Raw genomic sequence first — 22,127 nt, 5'->3', positions numbered from 1 at the left:
AGGTCTTCTCACTAGATCCCTTCCCCCTAGCAAGATTGTTATTACCTCCCCTTTAAGATAAATAACCTGGACCTTTGGCACTTTGAGGGCCTTTTGATGCCACCTCAAACCCTTTGCCAAATCCTGGTCTTCCAGACTAACAGTCTTTGAACACTGGACCTTCAGCTTAGAACTGGAGAACTACAATCCCCTCTCAAGATGTGTGTTTCTTTGTTTTTCACACAGAGACTGATAACTTCTTGGAAACAGTCTCCAACCAGAGCCTCTTCTATGTTCAAAGCCACACCCCTCTGGTTCTGAACCAGACTTTACTTCAGGTGTAGGCTTTCCTAACATTAGAGATTCTCAAAAGCAACCACCCTTTCAGCCATACAACTTCCTGAGCTCTCTCTCCAACTGCCTAACTGTCCCTCTCCTTTTGACAGTTAGCAGAATTTCCCCCAATCAGAGTGAGTTCCATTAGCTGTCAATCATGCCATTTCACTCCTCTCATCCACACTGCATTGCCTCTAAGCCTGCAATAGCCTGCTATCCATCAAAGCCCCCTGAAGACGACAGCAGTGGTCAGGTATGGGAGTAGATCATCCTTAAGGTATGTGGGTTCCAAGCTGTATGAGGCTTTCAAGGTCACTACTAGTACCCTGAATTGAGTCTGAAAGCTAATTGGGAGCCAGTATAGAGGGAACAAGAGTGAAGTGATGTGGTCCCTATGACCCATTCCAGTCAGCATTCTGTACCAACTGTAGTTTCCAAAGACTCTTCAAGGGCAGCCCTACATCCAGCACATTGCAGTAGTCTAATCCAGACATTACCAGGGTGTGTACCAAAGCAGAAATATCTTTTTCGCCCAGGAAAAGCTGCAGTTGAACATTGGGCAGTGTTTGGTCTCTAAGCACTTCTGCCTGTCTTCTAGCACCGCTGGTGCAGCTGCCAATAGATCTGTTCTGCTTTTAACACTGCCTTGCCTGCCTGTAGGGCATCCCAATGCCAGCTCTTCCCTTGTTGCTGGCATCCTCTGTCCATGCCCTGTAACACTGCCTGTCTGACCTGGGGCTCCCCACAGCTAGCTCTGCCCACCTCTAGGGCTACCAAAAGTTATAAACACATCTGAAAAGGAACTGACATCAGTAGAACCTGCTGAATCAGACCAGCAGTCCACCTCATTCAGCAACCTGTTTCACACAGTGAAACTATGCGGATAAACACAGTACAAGCTTTACAGTTATCATAGGGAACTGGCAAAACCCCATCCTGAAAAATAGGTTCTTCTACAGAAGGCTTGCCTATTGACTGAAATCTTTTGTGTGTCTTTTTTCCAACGACCTTGAGTTGCCGTGGAAATTCCTGCACTTGACAAGAACTTCATCATGGCCTAAGCACCACCTCTCTCTGTGCACACACAATATTATAAAATACTCTTTTGCAGAAAGGAAGTACACTTACTATATCAAGCACAGTCAAGTAGAATATATGACTTTTACATGTGAATTCTGTAAAACAAATCTGGAGAAGAATCTGGATTTTTTTAAAAAATGGTGTTTGCTACCTATCTGCCTAAATTGCAATTTTTACACTGTGTTTTCTTGCATTTTGCTCCGTTATAATATTACAATATTGTCTGTGTTTTGTTCACCCATTCTCTGTAGCACGTTTTTGTGCCACTGTTTTTTCCGCGTATTGGAAGGCTGTCTTTGGTTTCCCCTGTGATTACATATACAGGCAATCCCAACAGGGAGGAGGGTTTTTTTTAATGACTGAAATTTGAACCCAGAATCTTTTCCAAACACCTGTAGTGGGCGGTGTGGGGAAGATAAATGCTTCAAAGAAAAGGAAGCAATCAGTGCAGGAATTTTGCATGACAGTTCCTTGTTTTGGTCTATGTTAACCGACTGTTCGCAGTCACCACCATTTTGATCAGAAATGATCAATCACTCACTAGTATTGTTTGTAGCTGACTCACCTGTGAAGATTTGCAATGAGGACGACCAGGGGCCTGGAGGCCAAGCCCTATGGGGAAAGGTTGAAGGACCTGGGAATGTTCGGTCTGGAGAAGAAGGCAGCTGAGGGAGGATGTGACGGCTCTCTTTAAATATTTGAAGGGCTGTCACTTAGAGGAGGGCAGGAACTGTTCCAGTTGGCAGCAGAGGAGACAACAATGTGTTTAAATTAAAGGTGGGAAGGTACTGGCTGGATATTAAGAAAAATGTTTTTACAGTGAGAGTTGTTCAACAGTGGAATCAGCTCCCTAGGGAGGTGGTGAGCTCCCCCTCACTGGTAGTCTTTAAGCAGTAGCTGGACAAACACTTGTTAGGGATGCTCTAGCTGATCCTGCATTGTGCAGGAGGTTGGACTAGATGGCCTGTATGGCCCCTTCCAGCTCTGTGATTCTATGAATCTATTATTTTAAGGCTGACCATTCAGCAGAGTTTTCCAGGAACATTAACAGTTTGAGCATGTTTTGTTATCTTAATGCGCCAATTGTGCTTGCACAACCTCATACTTTCCATAATGCTCTCCTACCTCAGTCACTATCTTTCGACTGCTGTCCACCCCAAACCGAACACACAGTGTTTACACAGCACCAAAGAGGGAAGTTCCTGTGTTCCTTATGGCTGTCTGACTCGGCCTTCACTAATGCCAAAAACCAGCAACAATTCAGATGGCTGAATTCATATCTGCAGGGTCTTGCATTGCCTCGTAGCAATCATAATCCTCTACTCTGATCTGACAAATCCCTGTCATTAAAAGATTGCTCCACCAAAGGGAGGGACAGTGGCTCAGGGGTAGAACATCTGCTTAGGAGGTCCCAGGTTCAGTCCCCAGAATCTCCAACAAAAAAGGGTCCAGGCAAGTAAGCATGAAAAACCTCAGCTTGAGACCCTGGAGAGCTGCTGCCAGTCTGAGTAAGCAATACTGACTTTGATGGACCGAGAGTCTGATTCAATATAAGGCAACTTTATATGTTCACCACCAAAGAAGGTAACTTGGGACTGTAGGGCAGAGTAAGGACAGTGGCTTACATTGCCAAAGAAAGTAGCTTGGCAAACACAAACCAAACTAATGCCACTGGGTACCACACCACATTTAGGAAAAATGTATTGGCATCTCCATACCAGGGCTGTAGGGATCAGATGAAGATGTGAGTGACAAAGTTACCTCCCGAAGCTGCCACTGCCAGTACTGTCTTTCTCTTTCCACTTTCCCTTAGTCTTTAGTTCAGTATTAATTTCTAAGAGCCTTTCTTGCATTCAGTATTTCTAAGAGCCTTCACAATGCTATGCACTGCACATTGTAGGATCTGTAAACATGCAGCTCGTTCAGAAAGGCAGTGACTACAACCTCTTCTCTTCTCTTCTCTCTCTCTCCCCCACTAATGTGATAAGGAGATATTTCTTCTTACCTGATGATAGAGCCATCCAGATGTTTGCTGCAAGACTACCCTCTTCCGATTGGCCTTCACTGATTAAGAGGGAAACTGTTAAAGAACTCGCCATCATAAACGTAAACCTAATTATAGCACTAGTATATTTTATTAATTTTAGAATTTTAATCAGAATTTTAATTAAACTGTCAATGTAGTTTTATTTAATATTGTATGACCAATGTATGAAATAATGGTGTTAGCTGCCCTGAGCCTGCTCCGGCGGGGAGGGCAGGATACAAATAAAAATTGTTGTTGTTGTTGTTAAAAGAAACAAGGCTTAACAGAAACTTACGGAATGTGTTGGACTGAATTTACCTCTTTTTCCAAACAGATGTCAAAGGTTTTCATAGCAGAGCTTTTGTCTGATGTGCATTGTGCTAATCTCATTGTAAAAAAAACTTGCACAAATTAAACTTGGCACCAGAGGGCGCTTTTGTTAGCTGAAGTAAGACCAGCGGTTGAATGCCTAGCTTTTCCTCAAAATAGGAGTCAATTGCACCTTTAAGACCAACTTAGTTTTATTCAGAATGTCAGCTTTCGTGTGCATGCGCACTTCTTCAGACGAGGAATGAGGTCAGTAAGCAGAACCACATATAGCTGGTGGGGTTTGGAATGCCAAGTGGTACAAAGTTAAAAACCAATAGAATAGCAAAATTAACAAATTCAGAAAACCTTTGATCTGGGTTGAATTAGCATGTGAAACCATAAAACAGTAACATGTCAGAATGTGAGAATGCCTGTTAATTATTCTATTGCTAATAAACCTGGGTCAAAAAGAAGGCATCTCTTTCCCAGACGTTTTTCCTGTCCAACTAATTTACCTTTTAACATGTAACATAAATATATACATCATTCTAGTTTGCCATTAGGAAAAAATACATTGAAATATAGAAGATGGGTTTAATATATGTATTGAGATAAACAGCCAATATCCCTTGTTTGTGCACTGTGCACACACATGAAAGCTTTTCCTCAACGTCTATACTTTCCAATTACAGGCAATCTGGAAGAGACTACTGAGTCTTGCCTCTCAGATGCTCAGTCTGGAGATGACTCAAACAGGAAAGATCTGCTGCCTCTTGAAATCTGAATGGGCTGAGCCTGCTCTTGAAAGGAAAAGGCACACAGTGCCACGGATGCTTTATTTCATGGAAAAGGCACATCTGTATCCACCCCACCCCCAAATGCAACATTGGACCATTTTGCTGGATGGCCTTGGTTGAAAGGCCTCTAACACGAGAATATTAGAGCACCATTGACTAAATCAGTATTTATTTCAGAAGCACAGTTTGAAGACTCCACGTATACCAAACAGAGCTACATTTTCAGAATTCAGGTGGGTAGTAGTTGTGTTGGTCCAAAGGAGCAGAACAAAGTTTGAGTCCAGTGGCACCTTTAAGACTCGCAAAGTTTTATTCCTGATATACTTGTTTGCGTGCACTGTGCATACACATTAAAGCTTGTATCCAGAATAAAGCTTTGCTGGACATAAAGGAGCCACTGGACTCAGACTTTGTTTTTGAGACTAAAATGTGATGGGGAGGGGAAGAGAAGACAATAGGCTTTTCCCTGGTTCAAGGCTTGCTTCGGTTCTCCAGATGCACCACTCAGGATAGCAGCTCTAAACCAACACCTGCCAATCCATTCTGGATCAACTGCTATGCTGCAACTGTGAAGTCCTTTGCCAAACTTGCTTAATGTGAGAGCCACATAGAATAAATATCAGATGTTTTGAGAGCCTCAAGGTATGAACATCAGATGTTTCAGAGAGGGAGGAAAACAGATGGGGGAGAGAAAGGTAGAAAGAAAGCAAGTTTAACTTTAAATGCATATTCTCCAAGCTGCTGGCTGGCTTGGCATGAAGTGATTTAAAGAGACAAATGCCTTCTCCAAGTTGGCCCATGGGGTGGTTGGGGCTTTGAGAGCCACACAATGTGTGTGAAAGAGCCACTTGTTGCTGAGCTGCAGTTTGGCCACCTCTGCCCTAGTACTTACACCTCTTTAAAATAAAATCCTGCCTATTGAAAGCTATCTCGTATCTCCAGAGGAAAAGCTCTTCTACCAACCTTGCCGTACTGGTCCTCTTGAAAATAAGAGAAACAACACTTGGCTTGATTCTATTCCCACAGCTGGAAGGAGGGAGAAATCGTCTGGCAGAAGGACATGGAGTTCAGGCATGAAAAACTGGCAGCTGTCACTATGAGCTCCCCCCCACCACTACAGAAATGGGGGGGGAGACAGCCTGGTTCTCCACAGCGCAGAAGTAGCCCATACTGCCCTTCCCCCCCAGCTTGAAATGGCTGGGGCATGAAGCAAGAAGCCCCTCTGCTGTTAAGGGGGGCTTACTAAGCTCCTACCCAAACAGAAGAGGATGCAGTTACATGCATATACAGCTTTCTCAATGATCACATGGAACTGCCTTATGATGACTCAGACCACTGACCCATCAGTGTTCTCTGCTCAGACTGGCAGCAGCTCTCCAGGGTCTCAGGTGGAGGCCTTCGATGTCACCTATTACCCAGTTCTTGAACCTGGGACCTTCAACATGCCAAGCAGGTGCTCTGCCATCCAGCCCATCGTCCCTCCCCTCCCAATTACAAACCACTCCCCTTCAGAATGTGTTTGTAGTATCTTTCAAGTGCCTAATGAACACTGAAACAGGTAGAGTACTACTCAGGGGAAAGACAAAGGAGTGGGGAGGTGGGAGCCACTTTTGATGAGGCTGCACACGTTTGCTGGGGGAAGGGGTGAGAAGAGCTGCTCGTGCCCACTCCTCGGAAGGGTACATTGGTGACACAGTGTTGTGAGTGCAGTGCCACTTCCCCATCAGGAGGAGGCAGCATATCCCATGTAAAAACTGTCAAAATGAACCGGGGTGAGAAAGATATGGCAGCGGTAAGTTTCAAAGAAGCATGCCATTTCTCCAGCTAACACTTAATGCAAGGTTATGAAGCCGAGGCCCCCTCCTCCCCACCACTGGAAGGCTGACTGAAATGCAGCACCAAAGCCACAGATCTTGTAGTAAGTAAAAATATTTGTGTGCTTTTGCCTACCTGCCCAATCCCTCCATTCCAGATCACCATGCTGGATAAGCACCACAAGAGACAGAAAACATTGATTTAAACCTTTAATAATAATTAAAAAAATACACACACATACACACACCACTACTGAAAGCCTACCCAGTCGGAGAATCTAAGGATGCCAATCAAGAATAGTGCAAGTTTTCCCCCTCATACTTCTCATTGTAACACAAACTGATCACTTTGGTTCAGATACATACAAATATTGGCAAGATTGAACTTCTGACTTGTATTTTGGCCACCTTGTCAAAAGAAAGATTTCCTTTCAAACCTTCACGAATAAAATACTTAACTGTTTTCCATGATTACATATTTACACCTATAATTGTCCTTTTTAGTTCTATCTGGTACTGGGGAGATGGATATCTCAAAGCGCTTCTTTGCCTTCTGGGTGAAGTTACGGAACACAAGTGGCTGAAATCTGATATCAACAAACAGATACAGGTTTGCATAGGCATAGCCATCAAATAATGCCAGTCAGTCTCTTACATGTGTAGAGAAAGCATTACACCATGAATATGTATTCAACTCACTTTGATAAACTGCTATACCTTTAAAAGCCAATGGAAGGCAAAAAGAGAAAGTCAAGACTGCAAACAATAATACCACCTGCTTCAGAGTCAGTGATTTGCCCATGACTGCCTGAAGGCTTCTTCTATCAACCTCTGTTTCAAACAAATGAACAGAAAACCCCAAACACTTAACAGCATTGAAATATACTCAAAAACATTTTTTTTAGGATGGTGGTTCTCAGACTTTAACTAGGAAAGTGCCACTCACTGAGGAAGAGGACCTGAAGTTTCAGGAAGGGCAAAGATCCTACAGCTGGCACACCAAAGACATTTTCCTCCCAACAGTGGAAGCTTGAGCACTGGAGCCAGAATTGGTTGGGGGGGACCTCATTCGCCCTAATCCCAGTGCTCTATTAGTCCCCTATTGTCCACAACAGGCTGTACACATGCGGCTGCGGACAAAGGCTCTCCTCGTGCGTACCACCGAGTTGGTTGGCTAAGAAGGCAGTATCAATTTAGAAGGGACCTGGGTTTCAAGAGCCAGAGAAACCCTGCATTAGGAGGCTTCCTTGAGAGGGAAAAAAGAGCCTCAAAGGGAAGGATGCAAGTTTCAGCTGATGGCCCCTGACTAGATTGGAAGACCTACCTGGTGCTAGAGATGGAGAAGAGCCAATTGCCTAATACAACTTTTTTAAAAAGGCAACGTAGGAAGAGCACTTTGCACCCCACAAGCACAGAACCAGAGCATTTCTTTAGAAGTGAGAAGGAGGAGGCATGAACTAGTATTACTAATTCAATTATTGCTGACTTTTGCCTCTGTGCAGCATTGAAATGAGATTAATAGCTCCCCATTGTTTAAGGAGACTAAGGGGAGACAAGGCTCAGATTTCTCAGTTGTACATTGCACTTCTAAATTCTGAGACCCAATACTTGTTAATTAGGTCAACTGTGGCCTATGTTATTAAAGTTGCCATTGTGCTGCCTATGAAACTACTTAAGACACCCCACATGTTTAACACAGTGATGTAGGCGTTTTTAACAAGGCAATCACAGATTGCAAGTCATATAGGGTTGGATTAAAAAAAACAACAAGAGCAATGATTTCTTCAGAAACACAGTGTGAAGTCGGAGTTCACTGATAAGAAGCATGAAGTAACACTTTTGGCCTGCCCTGCTTCTTTTGATGGCAGCTATAGTCGGAGCCCCCAAACTAGAAAGACTCCCAGAAAGAAAACCCCACAGGAATCGGGTGAGAATCCTCCTCCTGTCCTGCACTCTGAGGACTGGTTTATCAGGAAGGGACTTCAGGGCTTCCCCCCTTTGGAGATGCAGCAAAGTGAGTTGCTGACCAAGAATGGATTTTGGCTGTGTTTAATTTGACAGCAGGACAGGAATAAGGGGCCAGCTGATCTTATGAGCAGCTGGGAAACTTATTGCTTCTTTATTAACGAGACAGTTTGCTTGACTTTCTCAAGAGATCTGAAACTGCAAAAAACCCACACAAGTCAAAATGGAACTCCAAACCAGCTCTCCAGTAGAAGCCCCACTGAAAGAGCAGGGCCCTTCTCCCTCCCATTTCAGTGGGGCCTGCAAAGCAGAACTTCCCATCAGATTGTGCCTGTGGCTATTATCCCTTCACATGACATCCAAGTGATTGTATTCTTATCTGATCCTCTGACAACCCTATCTTAAAGAACAGTTGGATAAATACTATTTCCTATGACACTCATGTACTTCCACCTTCCAGCACCACCAGTCAGTCAACCTTCTTTGGGCATCTGCACAAAGCTTAGAGTTTTGTTTTGCTTCAAGGCTTTGAAATATGGCCGCTGTTTCAGTGACTTCAACTGGAACCTAGCGCCTGGGACCACTGGCACCAAGCACGGCTTGCTATGTATTAAGTCTCTATGGAATTCTTCCACAGGAGAACCAAGTACAGATGTCTCTCTGGAAAACCAAGGTAAGCCCTTGGCTGCTGTAAGGTGAATTTAACATTCCTTCACCAGTCATTTGCGCACAGAGCCCACACAGGTTATCCAAGAAAAATAATCCCAGTTCAGACTCAGGAAGCCATCTCCATTTTGCCTTCGCAAGGGCACTGCACAGCCAAACACTCAGTCACTGTGAGGCTTCTCAGGAACACCCTGCAGTCAAAAGCAAGTAGTATCATAAATAAAGAAAAACAATTAAGGAACATTTATTTACATTATTTACAGTCCGCCTTTCTTACTGGGACTCAATGCACATTTAGCAGCTACTGAAATTCTATTGTGTTCTTCAAAACCAGCCAGCTTGGAGGCTCCGAGTACCAATAGCTCCAGCCAAGGTGCTTATCATCTCAATGCCAGCACCCTATTAAAGACATGCTGGTGGTGCTTGTCCTCAGAGAGGAAAACAGGCAAGTCTGGTTGAAGTACAACAGGAAAACAAAAGCCATGTTGAGTGTAGCAGCTGACTCCCAGGGACAGATGACTTGGTTTCAAGGAACACAAAGGCCAAGGTTGGGATCTGACTCCCCAATCATATCAAGCTATAAGTACAGATTATATAGTATAAAAAGCTAAATGTTCAGCACAGTTCTTCATCTTGATTAACATCATTGGGAATAGCTCACCTCCCCCTTCCTGATTTTTTAAAAAACATTTCAGGCATTTTTCAAAGCAGACCAAAGGGACTGGGTGCCTGGTTTACAAAAGTGAGTACATGCTTGCTCTCCACAAAGAGTTGTTCTTCACAAATGGTATGACCTGAATGCCCAGCCATATCCTTCAGAGACCCCTGCCCCATGCAAAGATTGTACTCTGCAGCTTACATGCAGAGCCCAGCACGTTTCCTAGCACTATGACCAAAGAAAGGAGAACATTGCCCTGCTCCCTATGCATGTGATCACAGCAACTGCTTGCAGGATCTTGCTGTCTAGCCCCCTTGAAAACAATGCTGGTTGGAGAAAGGGTTCTCTGGCAAAAACACCAGATGAGAGAGGCATTCAGGTTGAAGACTTCAAAAATAACTTTAAGCTTTCTTTGACACCTCAGTGAAAGCTTTGCAAACTTTTACAGAGGTGCTGTAATGAGACACCTCTGCAAGATAGACTCCCAGGGCACTAACAATTTCCAACATGTTTCAGCCAATGCTGTGTCAGCTCTGCATGCTTTAACAGTCAAGAATGTATGGGATCTTGTTAGTTCAACCACAGGAATTAAAAGGGACCCTGGAGAGCTGCTGCCAGTCTGAGCAGAGAAAGGCTGGAAATACTTAAAGCCTTTGAGAAAGTTGGACATCTGAGGAGGTCACCCACATTATACAGAAAGGGGTAAAAAATAATCTCTGTTACAGGCAAGTCAGCACATTTTCCAGGAGGTAATCCTTGCCCCAAAAGAAAAAAAAAGGGAGGCACTTCACCCCCCCTAAATTGAATCAAGAACCAGAAATGATATTTACAAACATTACAGGGCCAATTACTGAATTAGTAACCTGAATATTATAAAAAATGTATTTATTACAAAAATGGTTAAAAACATTTATGGGCCCAATTTTATCCTCATTACAGAATAAATGTATACAACGTACACAAGTGCGAACTATTGCAACCTGGCATGTTTCAGCCCAAACAGGCCTTCTTCAGTGGGCAAGCAGTATTTATATATATTGGCTCATGATACAATATTAAGGCACTTAACAAGTTAACACAGGACTGAAAAAGGAGATTTATAGTATCAATCAATTGACTCAAGGCATAAGAATGTTTATGAGGCCTCCTGGTGTCTAGCCTTGTGTCATAGTCAAATGCATACGTGCTGAGTACCGTTATTGTACGCCTTCCGATTTTGATCCAGAAGATAACAGATGCAAACAACTAATCAGAGCCAATGTACCAGAAACCCAAATCTACAATGTACTTGTGTATACATCTTGTTTGCACAAACAAGTGCTCTCCAATTGAGGGCAATGACAAAAACTGCTTGTACTACTTCTGAAACCTCCATTAGACGAGCTCATACCAACATGTGATATAAAGCATACATTATATGATCAGCTGTGATGCTTGGAGGCCTTTAAGTTGCCTGTGGAACTTAAATGTTTCTGGCACAACAGAGGTACAGGAACATGTCCTAAAGAGAAGACTGAACTCAGCAGATTTTTAAAGGAGAAAAGTTCTTCTAATAAGTATTTTCTGACTTCCTTCTTTCAGTGAAAGGTAGCCAGGAAGGTCACAGCACAGCAATCGGAGGGAAGGCTGTGCTTGCAAGTACACCTCAGGGCCAACTGGTTAGCCATAGTTCTTAGACAATGAGTTTCAGGTCATGCACTTGTAAAGAACTTGTTATTCTCAGTAGTCACCAAAGTGAGATGCCCTCAGATAACCACTAGTGACTAATAGATATAAGTCACATTTTCCCTTTTAGAAGAGCTAAAAACAGATTGGCAATAATTACCATAGCCAGCTGGCGTCCTATGTTCCCTACAGTCACACCACCTGAGAAAAAAATACATGGCAGCCAAGATCGGATGTAAAGGAAATCTGGAGAGGTATACCTAAAGAAAAAGGAAAGCATTTTTAGATATGGCTATAAGGTTTAGTATCCGTGCAATATTTGAAGATATGAATTTGGTACCAAATATTTGACTGCAAGTACATTCTATGGTTATTTAGATGAATTTTTAGAAACTGCTATCATTATGGCATAGTAGCCTTTGTTTAACAATGCTTAAGCAGGAAAAAACTTATATAGGATAAGTATTTGGGTGGCACAGGAGAGAGATTTTTGCCCTCAACCTGAAGCTTACCATTTCTTACCTGACACACCCAGGCTCTTATTTAAAACAAACAAAAGAAACCTTACATAACTATTTTCTTTTAAAAAAAAAACATTCTACATGGCTAAACAATGCAATGCCATTAAAACAGAAGGCTTGATCTTCCTTCTCTTTAACAGGTGAATGAGCACTGACGTACACAGATTACAAGTTTAATCAAACATATCTTTACACAGTCTGACAATCTGAAGCAGGAAGACAGGGAAAGATACTTACTGATAAACTCCATTATAGACAAGAAACTGTGTAATCAGGGTGGCTAGAAAAGCTATTGTAATTCCAAGGCCCAGACCGCTTCGGGAACGATCGAATGTCCACCAGAGGCCCAATGACAGTGCTGCCAGTGTCAAGGAGAGCTGGATATTGTTTGCAAAATCCAATTTCTAAGCAGGAAGTTAAGGAAAGGTCTAGAGCTTCAGAGAAAACCTTCCTACACCGCAAAAGAATTCAAGCCTAGTCACTGCCTAAGGCCCATTCATATTTCATTTGTCCTTAGTCTTTCATATAAGTACCTGTACTGCGTTTTGCAAAAAAGATAAGTGCTGCAGATTCATGGCACTCAGGGCCAGTTCAACCCTGTCCTGCATGCTCATCATTTTATTACCAAGAGATGACCTGTGTGTGTGAAATCAAAACCCACTTGACTTAGGTAGCAGCTGACCAAGTCTCCATTTCAGTCCAGATATCCCAACCATATATTTCATAAGAGATTTCAGAGCATTTTTTGCTCTTGTGAAATGTAAGCTATCATGATCACTCTATTCTGTATGAGAAGAATCAGCAACAGAAGCACAAGCCCTCAGAACGTGCTCAGCTACCCTCATACCCTCTGCCTGGGCCCCAGCTTCTTAAGCTGCTCCCTAATTTTTCATTCTCCACATTGAATGGCACTGGAAATCCTAGATACAACCTCCATTATACACAAGTCGGATCAGGGCTTCTACAGCACTAGGCAGGTGAAGCCCACCTACTGATATAAGCATCAGCTGCAGCGGCTCAGGGGTTTTGCTCCAGATTCTACAAGATACCACCTGAAAGCCCAAAGGTCCAAGCTGCTAGGCACCCAACTCATTCTGCAGGAAACATTTTAGAGAGGAGAAAAAGATCCCACATTAAATCCTATTTCATTATGACGACCTTAGAGACGCTACTCCAACCGCTTCAAGGATACAGCACTTGCATGGTTAATGCCAACAAAAACGGCTATACAGCGCATGACACTGGCCCATTCTCTCTTGAATTTGTGAGGCTCACCAAGATGACTATCAATGCAGGGATACAGCAGACCAACAACAGCTGTAAGAGAATAAGACAAATGGTTGACACTTATTTCCATGAATGGTCATATATAAATACATGACAAAGCCGCACAAACCAGAAATATCTTTTCTTAACTGTAATACCTTTTAATAACAGAGTGACAAAAAACCATATGAAGCTTCAAGTAGCCTCTTGCAGTACATGGAACTGCAGTTTTTAAAATGCATACACCACATAGCCATCCTTCTCTTTACATGTGGAATGTGGTGGTTTTTTTTTAAAATGCACTTCCTCGCTTAGAAGTCCAAAATTAATTGACTACACCAACCCTGCTCCCTTGGGGGATGGAAGAGCTGCCCCTGGTAAATGCAAAATCAGCTCACATTAAGGGGTGCTGCAGCGATCCATTTCCAAGCTTTCAAGCCAAGTAAGTGGCGCTGCAGTATGGAACAAGCCTCTTGCAGTAATGCTCATTCTGCATTCAGCTGAGCTAACAACTGCTACAGAACACCCTGGAACACCACACAGCGCTTAAACGGAAGGTCTTGTGACAGTGACGAGTGGCACGGCACCTTTTGTTCTCCAGAGCCAGGGATAAACAAAACGCTTCAGTGGCTAAACTGACCAGATTAATTATTGCCAACCTTAGGGCCTCAACCCAACGCTAACCCTCAGTGGGCTCCCAAGTTCAAATATGTTCCGATTAACAAATACACAATCCTTGATGTCATCAAGGAACATGCACACTCCTTTTTGGACTATTAGAAGAGGGATTTTTATATTTTGGAAGCAATCAGAAGTTCTGTAGCCTGTGACAAAAGGCCTGGCAATTCTTCTGATTCAATGGCATAATTTTAGAAGTTCTATACATATGAGAATTAAAAGTTCCCACTACTTTTAATGTAGATGCTCATCGGAATCATAGTTATATACTATCAAATTTTTATTTGCATATAAGATATCCAGTTTTCTGGTGTGATAATTTATAATAACTTTATCTACCTGTCCACTAGCTGAAACCTACAGTTGGCCATTGCAGCCTAATTCAGGAGCACTTTGTATTACTTGAAAATCATTTGCATTTGGTAATTTAGCTATTTTGAAGGACCCAGCACATATGACATGGGGAAGTTTACAAGCAGCTGCTGCATGATAACCAGAACAACATGTAGAACAGACCCAGTTCTTCCTATTTGATCTCAGTGGCCACAGGATAGTCCTAACAACAACCTGGCTTGTTCTTGTGAAGTCTGGGTGGCTAGCTTCTTCCTCTGACTGAGCAGAATTGCTAAGAAGCAGTTGCTTGCTTGAAGTCACCTGCTTCTTAAGAAGAGCAAAGCTTTAGCTTAGCTGCAGAATGACCACCTATAGCCAGAGGAGCAGGGGCACCGACGGTCAAAACATTCTTCTGAAGGGCACCTGAGACCTGCATTTCATGAGGTTTAAAGGTATTTTTTTTAGGAGCAGACTGTGATCAAACATAATTAACCAGCCTCAAAACAAACAGCAGGCCTGAGGATAAACTTCCTTAGGATTAAGATTAGTGCCCAGCCATGAAAAGCCTAGGGAAGTGTCTCCTTCTCAGCTTTATGTTCCCCATCTGCCAAGGGAACAACAATGATGCATCTCTCATGACTGTTAGTGACAAGTTCAGGCTAGGCATCTGGCACAGTAGGAGTACTACAGACTCATTGCACTGATTCACCAGGTCATTCTGCACTTGACAGTTTGAATCATTATTTTGTATTCTCTCCAAAACCAGCTGTCTTTATTTCTGAAGACAGCTCTGGGCTTGGGACAGAGCTACAGGGGCTTGAATACCCAACATAAACTAACATCCACTCCAGCAACGTCTCTGCTGTAGCAGACAACTTGTTCTTTTGGTTTAGGAAATTACAGCATACAAGCTGCACAAAAAGCAAAGCCTGGGATCAATTTCCTTTTGTGGCTTTACTCAAGACATCTTGCATGCTGGAATTCCAAACGCTGCATCAGAAAGTACAAAACTTCATTTCATAAAACATTCTCTATTCTGAGGCCATCTGAGTAGCCTGCAGCAGCAGGATTCAGTTTGTCAGCTCCGACATTCTGCATACCTATTTGCTTGGTTTCTACTGCTTCTTATTTAAAATGAGGGTTTTGTTCCATGATACATTCAGCTTTACAAAAAAAACCGCCTCCCCAGTCATTATGTTTCTAGTGGGAACTGAAACTGCTGCAGCTGCTCTCAGAACAGGCACCTGGCCAAGCTTCACTTCCCCTCCTCTCTCATCACAACACATGACTTCCTTGTTTTTGATTCCAAACGTATGGCATGTTCATACCAGCAGCCAATAGGAATGGGAACATGAGACTCACCAGTTGAAAAAGGGAGCCAATCAGGAGGCAGAGGGTGCTGACGAGTCATTCCAGCTACTGTGTTAAAACTTGAACGATAATAGCTGGAAGAAACTGTTTCTCCGTTTCTAATCATACCTTTGAAAAAGCAATTTCAGTCTAGGATGAACACACGCTGCACAGGTAGATGATTTCATTATCTCCTAGGCAGCGACATACTTGCATTTGTTTGACCTGACTGTCTCGAGTAGCAGGATGGCAACAACAGCCTGTTTGCATTCTTATAGACACAGTTGCTCTTGGGAAGAGCTCAAGTGGGCAAAAAAAAAAAGAATAGGACTGGAGAGTTGCCAGCTCAGTCAAGTATAAGGCCAAGACTAAACCACTCCAATGCCTTTTTCTCTAAAGAAAGAGTCCCAAACAGTCAAGTGACTCACCTGCTGCTGTTCCACAGCAAGGGGGCACCCACCAGGCAGAAGAAAAGATGGTTGACATTACTTCCTCTGGAAACAGAGTCACATTTCTCTGGATCTGCAGCAAGTTCAGCACGAGTGCCAGAAATGTGCCCACAAAGAACAGCACCAGGCTCCGCTGCAATACGTCCCGGCTCAAGTTCAAGCTGCTGCTGGAGCTGCTGCTGAGGCTGGAGCTGCTGGGCTTCTGGGCTCCATGGGCCATTAATGTTAGAGGAGAGTTTGAGACAGATGAACTCAGCATTTCGCCCACCTTGGCTGCCAGCCCTGAAGCAGTTCCTCCTACGGGAGCTTTCTTCCTTCTCCCAGCAACACAGGAACAACTGCAGGTATGACCCTCCAGTCCAGGGACTGAATTCTCCATTCGCTTTCTGAAATATGCACCAAGAAATCGTTAGTGCCAACGCCAGGCAAAAACCAGCCCCCAAGCAAGCTTTGTGATTACAAAGATCAAGTCTTAATGCTTTGTTCCTTCATGAGGTACAAGAAGATTCCGAAAGACTGGGCAAACCACAGAAAATCTCTGTCTATGTTCAACTGTGCTCTAGAAATTCAGGATACACCATAGTCTCTCCTGACTGGTCTGTCAGGACTTACAAAAGATCTGCAGCTGCGCCCATAACTGGAATCAACAGACAATATAGCACAAGACTCTATGAGAGTTTCACTTCCAAGGCAGGGACAGCAGCCAATTTCTTCCAAGACAGACATCCATTTATGGAGGCATCATGGAATTGGCATGGCTCATGGAACAAGAGAACCACCTACTGCCATAGCTGTCACCTATTCAAATAACATTTCAGTCATATCTTTCCCCCTATCCAAGACCCTCATGTACAATACAGGAGTAGACCTATTAATTTGAAAGTGATGCAATGTGTTTCTAATACTGACATTATAAATGCTGTGTATCTATCAAAGATTTCAACCCCCTACCATACAGCTATAAGCAAACAAGGATATAACAGCAGCAGATGTTCAGTTATATACGGTACATGCAAGTCAAAGTGTTTCCTGTCCTCCATGCTCTATCAATGCCATCCTATGAAAAACTTTCTTTGGAGTAAGACTCAATGAAAAGTCCCAAGGAGGATTCTGAGCAGACCTGCTCAGACCTACTGTCCCAAGAGCTGCACACCTATAATAGTTAACTGCTCCTTCACAGTATATATTTGCAAAGACTTAGCCTAAGTCCTAAAGAACAAGTTCCAAATAATAGACCCAAGAGTCACTTTCCATTTCTGTTACAGGCCCTCAGTATACATACTCCTTTCTCCCAAAACTCAAAGTTGCCATAAACTAGAAGCAAGCAAGTGTAGCAAAATATCCTTCAGGTATGCTTTATGCAGATCCTATACTTCACCTTCTATAGCTCATGAACAAATGTGCTTGATTGACAGCTATCCAACTGAGCAAACAGAGACCCAGAAGTCACTTTTATTACTTGGGGAAGGATAGCAGATTCAGGTGGGAAGCCGTGTTGGTCTGAAGCAACAGAATAAAGTTTGAGTCCAGTGGCACCTTTAAGACTAACAGAATTTTATTCAAGATATAAGTTTTCATGTGCATGCACACAAAAGCTTATTCCCAAGATTAAACTTTGTTCTACTGGAGAAGGAAAGTTATGCAAAGACCACAACCTGACCCAACAGGAACTTGGAAGAGTTCTTTAAGTTGCTGCTGCTGCCACTCCTGAAGTAGCACTCAAACAGGATCTTATCTCCTAGCAGCTGGATAGCAGCCACTCTCTGTTTCAAGGACAGCATCCACATACCAGATAGTCCTTTTCCGCCTGGAACCGAAGCTGCTGCTGGCATAGGATAGCATATGAACCAAAAGTGCACTACACAGCCTAGCCCCCCCAGCCCAGAGGTCTTACGCTCTATGTTTCCTTGCCTCAAGGGATATCCCGTTGCTGAAAGGCAAGGGAACTGGTTAAAGGCCCCACTACTCTTTCCAGAGACACAACTTTCTCTTTCCACTGACTTTGTTACTATCTAGCCAGTGCTAAGCAAGACCAAAGCAGGCTCTCTCCAGGAGGGTCACTATTCACAAAGCTGTTTACCCCCAGGGGGAAAATCACAAAGGAGAACAAATAGCTTTTGAGGAAACTGAGGTCTGTATTGCTTCTATCTAGATAAGCAACTGTGATCCTGCTCTCCTGACCTCAAGATTCTTGCTACATCCCCAACCAGGGGCCAACTCTTGTTTACACCAAACAGCTTAAGGAGAGGGTGCAGGATAAAGAAGTTTCTTAATTCCTGGCAATCTACTCCTTTCAGCCTGCAGAAACCACATAAGTCACTACAGAGAAAAGCATGCAGAAGGCCAACTTGGCCAGGCAGCACAACAGCAAAGGCCCCAGATCTCCATCCCACTTAGCCCCCCCACACCAAAAAAAATTCTTCTAGATCAGGCCTTGATTAAGCCTTTCTCTGTTTTTTGTATATAGGAACAGAGTCAAAGAAAAAGGCTTGTAAGAGACACCCCCCTCCCGCGCATGCTGCCTGCACGGAATCAAGCCTAGGGCCCCATCTGAGCTCAGCCTCTCCATCTTCACAAGGACCATTCAGATGCCCATGAAGGAGACCTATTGACTCTTACAACAGGGAAAGCCAGTTGGGCAGAGGACCAGCCAGAGGGATTCCGCTACGTTTCAGCATGACCCTCCACCCAACCAAGAGACAACAGAAAAAACAGCTGCATTTGCCCTTTCAGCCCACCCAAGACGCTTCAGTGCAACACAGGATCAGAGCAAGGAGGACACAGGCCGCCGCCAGCCCCTTCCCCAGCAGCTGGCCCTCAGAGGTAGACTGCCTCTGTATATGGAGGCTCCACGGCTAACAGTCCCCAGTCTCGGCGAGGCCTGGCAGTTCCACCGGTTTCTACCACTAGAAATGCCAGACGGGGTGGGGGAGAGGTGTCATTGCCCCCCTCTCACCTGCCTAATCCGCCGCCCCGCGAAGCCCCTCAGATCCCTCCTTCCTCTCCCGCGCGCGGCGGCCTCTGATTGAAACGCTTATAAAGCCGTGAGCCCCGGAGCCACGTGACCCGCCTTCGGCCTACCCGGAGTCGGAGCTCTGCCTCCCCCCCCCCCTTCCTCGCGCCCCGCCCCCTCCGGGCTGCGAGAGACGATGACGGCGCGAGGAGACGAAAGAGCTGTCTTGGGTAGCCCCAGGAACAACATTTCAGTCTGGTGAGGCCGGCCCAGCCAATGAGAGCCAGGCGGCCCATATGACGTTAGGGCCACACCACCCGCCCTCCCCTCAACTGACAGCTCGGCGAGCTGACAGGGCGGGAACTGGGGAAGAGAGGGCGGGAGAGAAAGAAGGCGTACGAGGAGCTTTTTAGCGGGCTCCATACGGAGGTCTGCCTGCGAAGCGACCGGGCTAGAAGCCGATGACAATGGCAGTTCCAAAAGCAACACAAGTGACGAAAACATCAGGGGGGTTGTTTGGGACACGAAACGAAACGGGCAAGATCAGATGCCCCACAGCATGCGGCGCAGAGCTGGCTGACCCCCTCTCCTAAAGGCTGGCATGACTGTCGCTGTGGCATCCCGGCTGGCTGGGACACACACGGAGGGAATCCGATCTAGGGTTGCCAAGTCCAATTCAGGAAATACCTGGGGACTTTGGGGTGGAGCCGGGAGACTTTGGGGGTGGAGCCAGGAGCAAGGGTGTGACGAGCTTAATTGAACTCCAAAGGGAGTTCTGGCCATCACATTTAAAGGGACCGCACACCTTTGAAATGCCTTCCCCACACTGGAAATAATGAAGGACAGGGGCACCTTCTTTTGGGGCTCATAGAACTGGACCCCCTGCTCCAATCTTTTTGAGAGTCGGAGAGTGTTTTGAGGAGAGGCACTGAATGCTATGCTGCAAATTTGGCGCCTCTACTTCAAAAAACACCTGCTTCCCCCAGATACCCATGGATCAATTCTCCATTATACTCTATGAGAATCGGTCTCCATAAGGAATAATGGGAGTGCCCAGCAATCACTTTTTGATGACCCTGAAGTCGGGGGAGGAGGGCCTCCAGACCGGGGAATCCCCTGCCCCCATCTGAGGATTGGCAACCCTCAATTCCGATCAGTGCCTTTGGCCTGCGCCTCCCAAACTTTGGCTTCGATCCTTCAGGGCCTGAGCACCGATCCCGACCTCCTCACCCGGCTTCGGCCTGGCCCTGGCCTCGCTGTGGGGGCCGAGTGAAGTCGGTGGCGCCTCTGCTCAGGCGCAGTTGAGGAGAGCAGACGTGGCGAGGCGAGGCAGGGCGCGAGCGGCTCGTGCCGGGCTGAACGTTCCATTTCCAACGGCCAAACTGACTGAAATGGGGGTGGGGGGGAAGAGGGGTCTCTCTCTCTCTCTCTCTCCCTCAAACGACGACGCGCTCCGTGCTGTGATTCTTCCCTTTTCCCCTCACGCACAACCATGTTTTTTTTTGGAAAGCGGCTTTCTCGGTGGGAGAGTGTGAGACAGGGCTGCCTTTTCTCACCCAGCAGTCTCGTTTGTTTAAAAAGGAGCGAGGCGGACGGAGGTCCCTACCGAGTTCAGATATAGCCAGCCTCCCCGAGGTGAAAACCGCAGAGGCGACAAGCCAAGCCCGTGTGCGGCCCCAGATAAACTCAAGTGCCCCCAGGGCGGGCTCATGACTCAGCGCCACCCATGACACCATCCTCACCCCACTCCTGCTCTTGCTTCTCCCCCCAGTTTGCCTTTGGGTCAGGAGGACAAAGCCCCACACGACCCTATTCCGAGTTGAAAGAGGCCTCTGGGGGTGGGCAGCTGGCGTGGGAGGGGGCTTTTCTGGCGGGAGCTGCTTCCAACAGCGGTGCATTCCAGGCTACTCAGGAATAACCCTGCAGCAGAAGGAGAGAGGAGATAATCCTGACCAGGTAGAAGGGCCTTGCTGCTTCACAAATGCAATGAGCAAGTCACTCATAATATCCAAGTGCTCCTACTTTTTAAACTTCCCTGAAAGTAGAACACCAGCAGGGCAGGGCACATTCCAGCTTGTGAGAATAGATCCAGGTGGGTAGCTGTGACTGAAGCAGTAGAACAAAATTTGAGTCCAGTGACACCTTAAAGACCAACAAAGGTTAATTCTGGGTCTAAGCTTTCATGTGCATGCATACTTCTGGTGCAAGTTTAGACCCAGGGTCTTCAAGGTACTGCTGGACGCAAACTTTGTTCTATATGTGAGAGCGTTCAGAAATCACACACCTGCCTGAAATGATTCTTGTCTGCCCTAAGAACTCATTCTACTGCATGACTTGTATACCCATTAGATCAGGGGTGTCAAACATGCAGTTCGGAGGCCGAATCAGGCCCCAGGAGGGCTCCTATAAAGCCCCCCCCCCCCGAGTGACTGGCTGTCATCTGCTTCCTTCTCCCTGTATCTTGCTTCCTTCTGCATAACAGCTTGCTTTGCAAGGCTTGCTCAATTGCTCAGGAGCTACAGAGCAAAACCTCTATTTTCTCCATTGGCTGAGGCTCCCCCCCCCCGCCCCCAGTCCCCTGGGGAAGGAAGGAAAAAGCCAGAGCTTCCTTTGCCCAGTTCCCTGGATCCCCTGGAAGACATACAAAAAAAGCATCCTTAAGACCAATGAGTGCTAACGTTTTAAGCATGTTTTAAGCTTATATATATATAAAGAACACAAACACAAATATATATAAAAAATTATAAATTTTATAAAGAACACAAACACAAATATATATATATATATATATATATATATATATATATATATATATATATATATATAGTGTTTGTGTTCTTTATAAAATTTATATTTCTGCTACCTAATCTTAAATAGAAACACACATGGTCTGACTCAAAATGCTTTGCCCAACCCGACATGGCCCAGCCCCTCAAGGTCTCATTTGTGTCAGATCTGGCCCTCATAACAAATGAGTTCGACACCCCTGCATTAGACTATGTTTACATCTCACATCTTGATCTTAAGCTCCTCAGTGGCTTGCAATATTCCTAAAATACTGAAGACATTGGAAATATGGAACTCCCCAACCATTCCCAGTACTTTAGTCCCCAATAATAGTTGCAGGACAGTGTGCTGCCCAGCTGCTTCAAACCAGAGCTAGTAATCTTCAGTATCTGGGAGTCCAGCAGGGAGGAACTTCAGGCACCCCCAGATTAAGAACATAAGAAGCGTCCTGCTGGATAAGACCAGTAGTATTTCCTTTCATCTGTCCTGAACCTA

General features: G+C 45.0%; 1 protein-coding gene across 2 annotated transcripts; it reads right to left on the bottom strand.

Moving 5' to 3' along the window:
* Positions 1 to 6,538: 6,538 nt before the first annotated feature.
* On the bottom strand, positions 6,539 to 18,905 carry INSIG1 (insulin induced gene 1). Of its 2 annotated transcripts, XM_060248042.1 has the most exons (6): positions 18,849 to 18,905; positions 15,872 to 16,278; positions 13,009 to 13,133; positions 12,054 to 12,220; positions 11,456 to 11,555; positions 6,539 to 9,163 (listed from the first exon to the last, which is right to left on the bottom strand). In XM_060248042.1, the coding sequence occupies exons 2-6, from the start codon at positions 16,269 to 16,271 to the stop codon at positions 9,134 to 9,136; spliced, it is 822 nt and encodes a 273-aa protein (XP_060104025.1). In that variant the 5' UTR covers positions 16,272 to 16,278; positions 18,849 to 18,905; the 3' UTR covers positions 6,539 to 9,133. The 2 variants fall into 2 exon arrangements, with proteins under 2 accessions (XP_060104025.1, XP_060104024.1); XM_060248041.1 differs by lacking the exon at positions 6,539 to 9,163 and having other exon boundaries at positions 10,500 to 11,555.
* Between the last annotated feature and the right edge of the window lie 3,222 nt (positions 18,906 to 22,127).

This window comes from Heteronotia binoei, chromosome 10 (genome assembly GCF_032191835.1).
Source record: "Heteronotia binoei isolate CCM8104 ecotype False Entrance Well chromosome 10, APGP_CSIRO_Hbin_v1, whole genome shotgun sequence".
Taxonomy (NCBI): Eukaryota; Metazoa; Chordata; class Lepidosauria; order Squamata; family Gekkonidae; genus Heteronotia; species Heteronotia binoei.
This window is presented reverse-complemented; position numbering and strand designations above follow the sequence as displayed.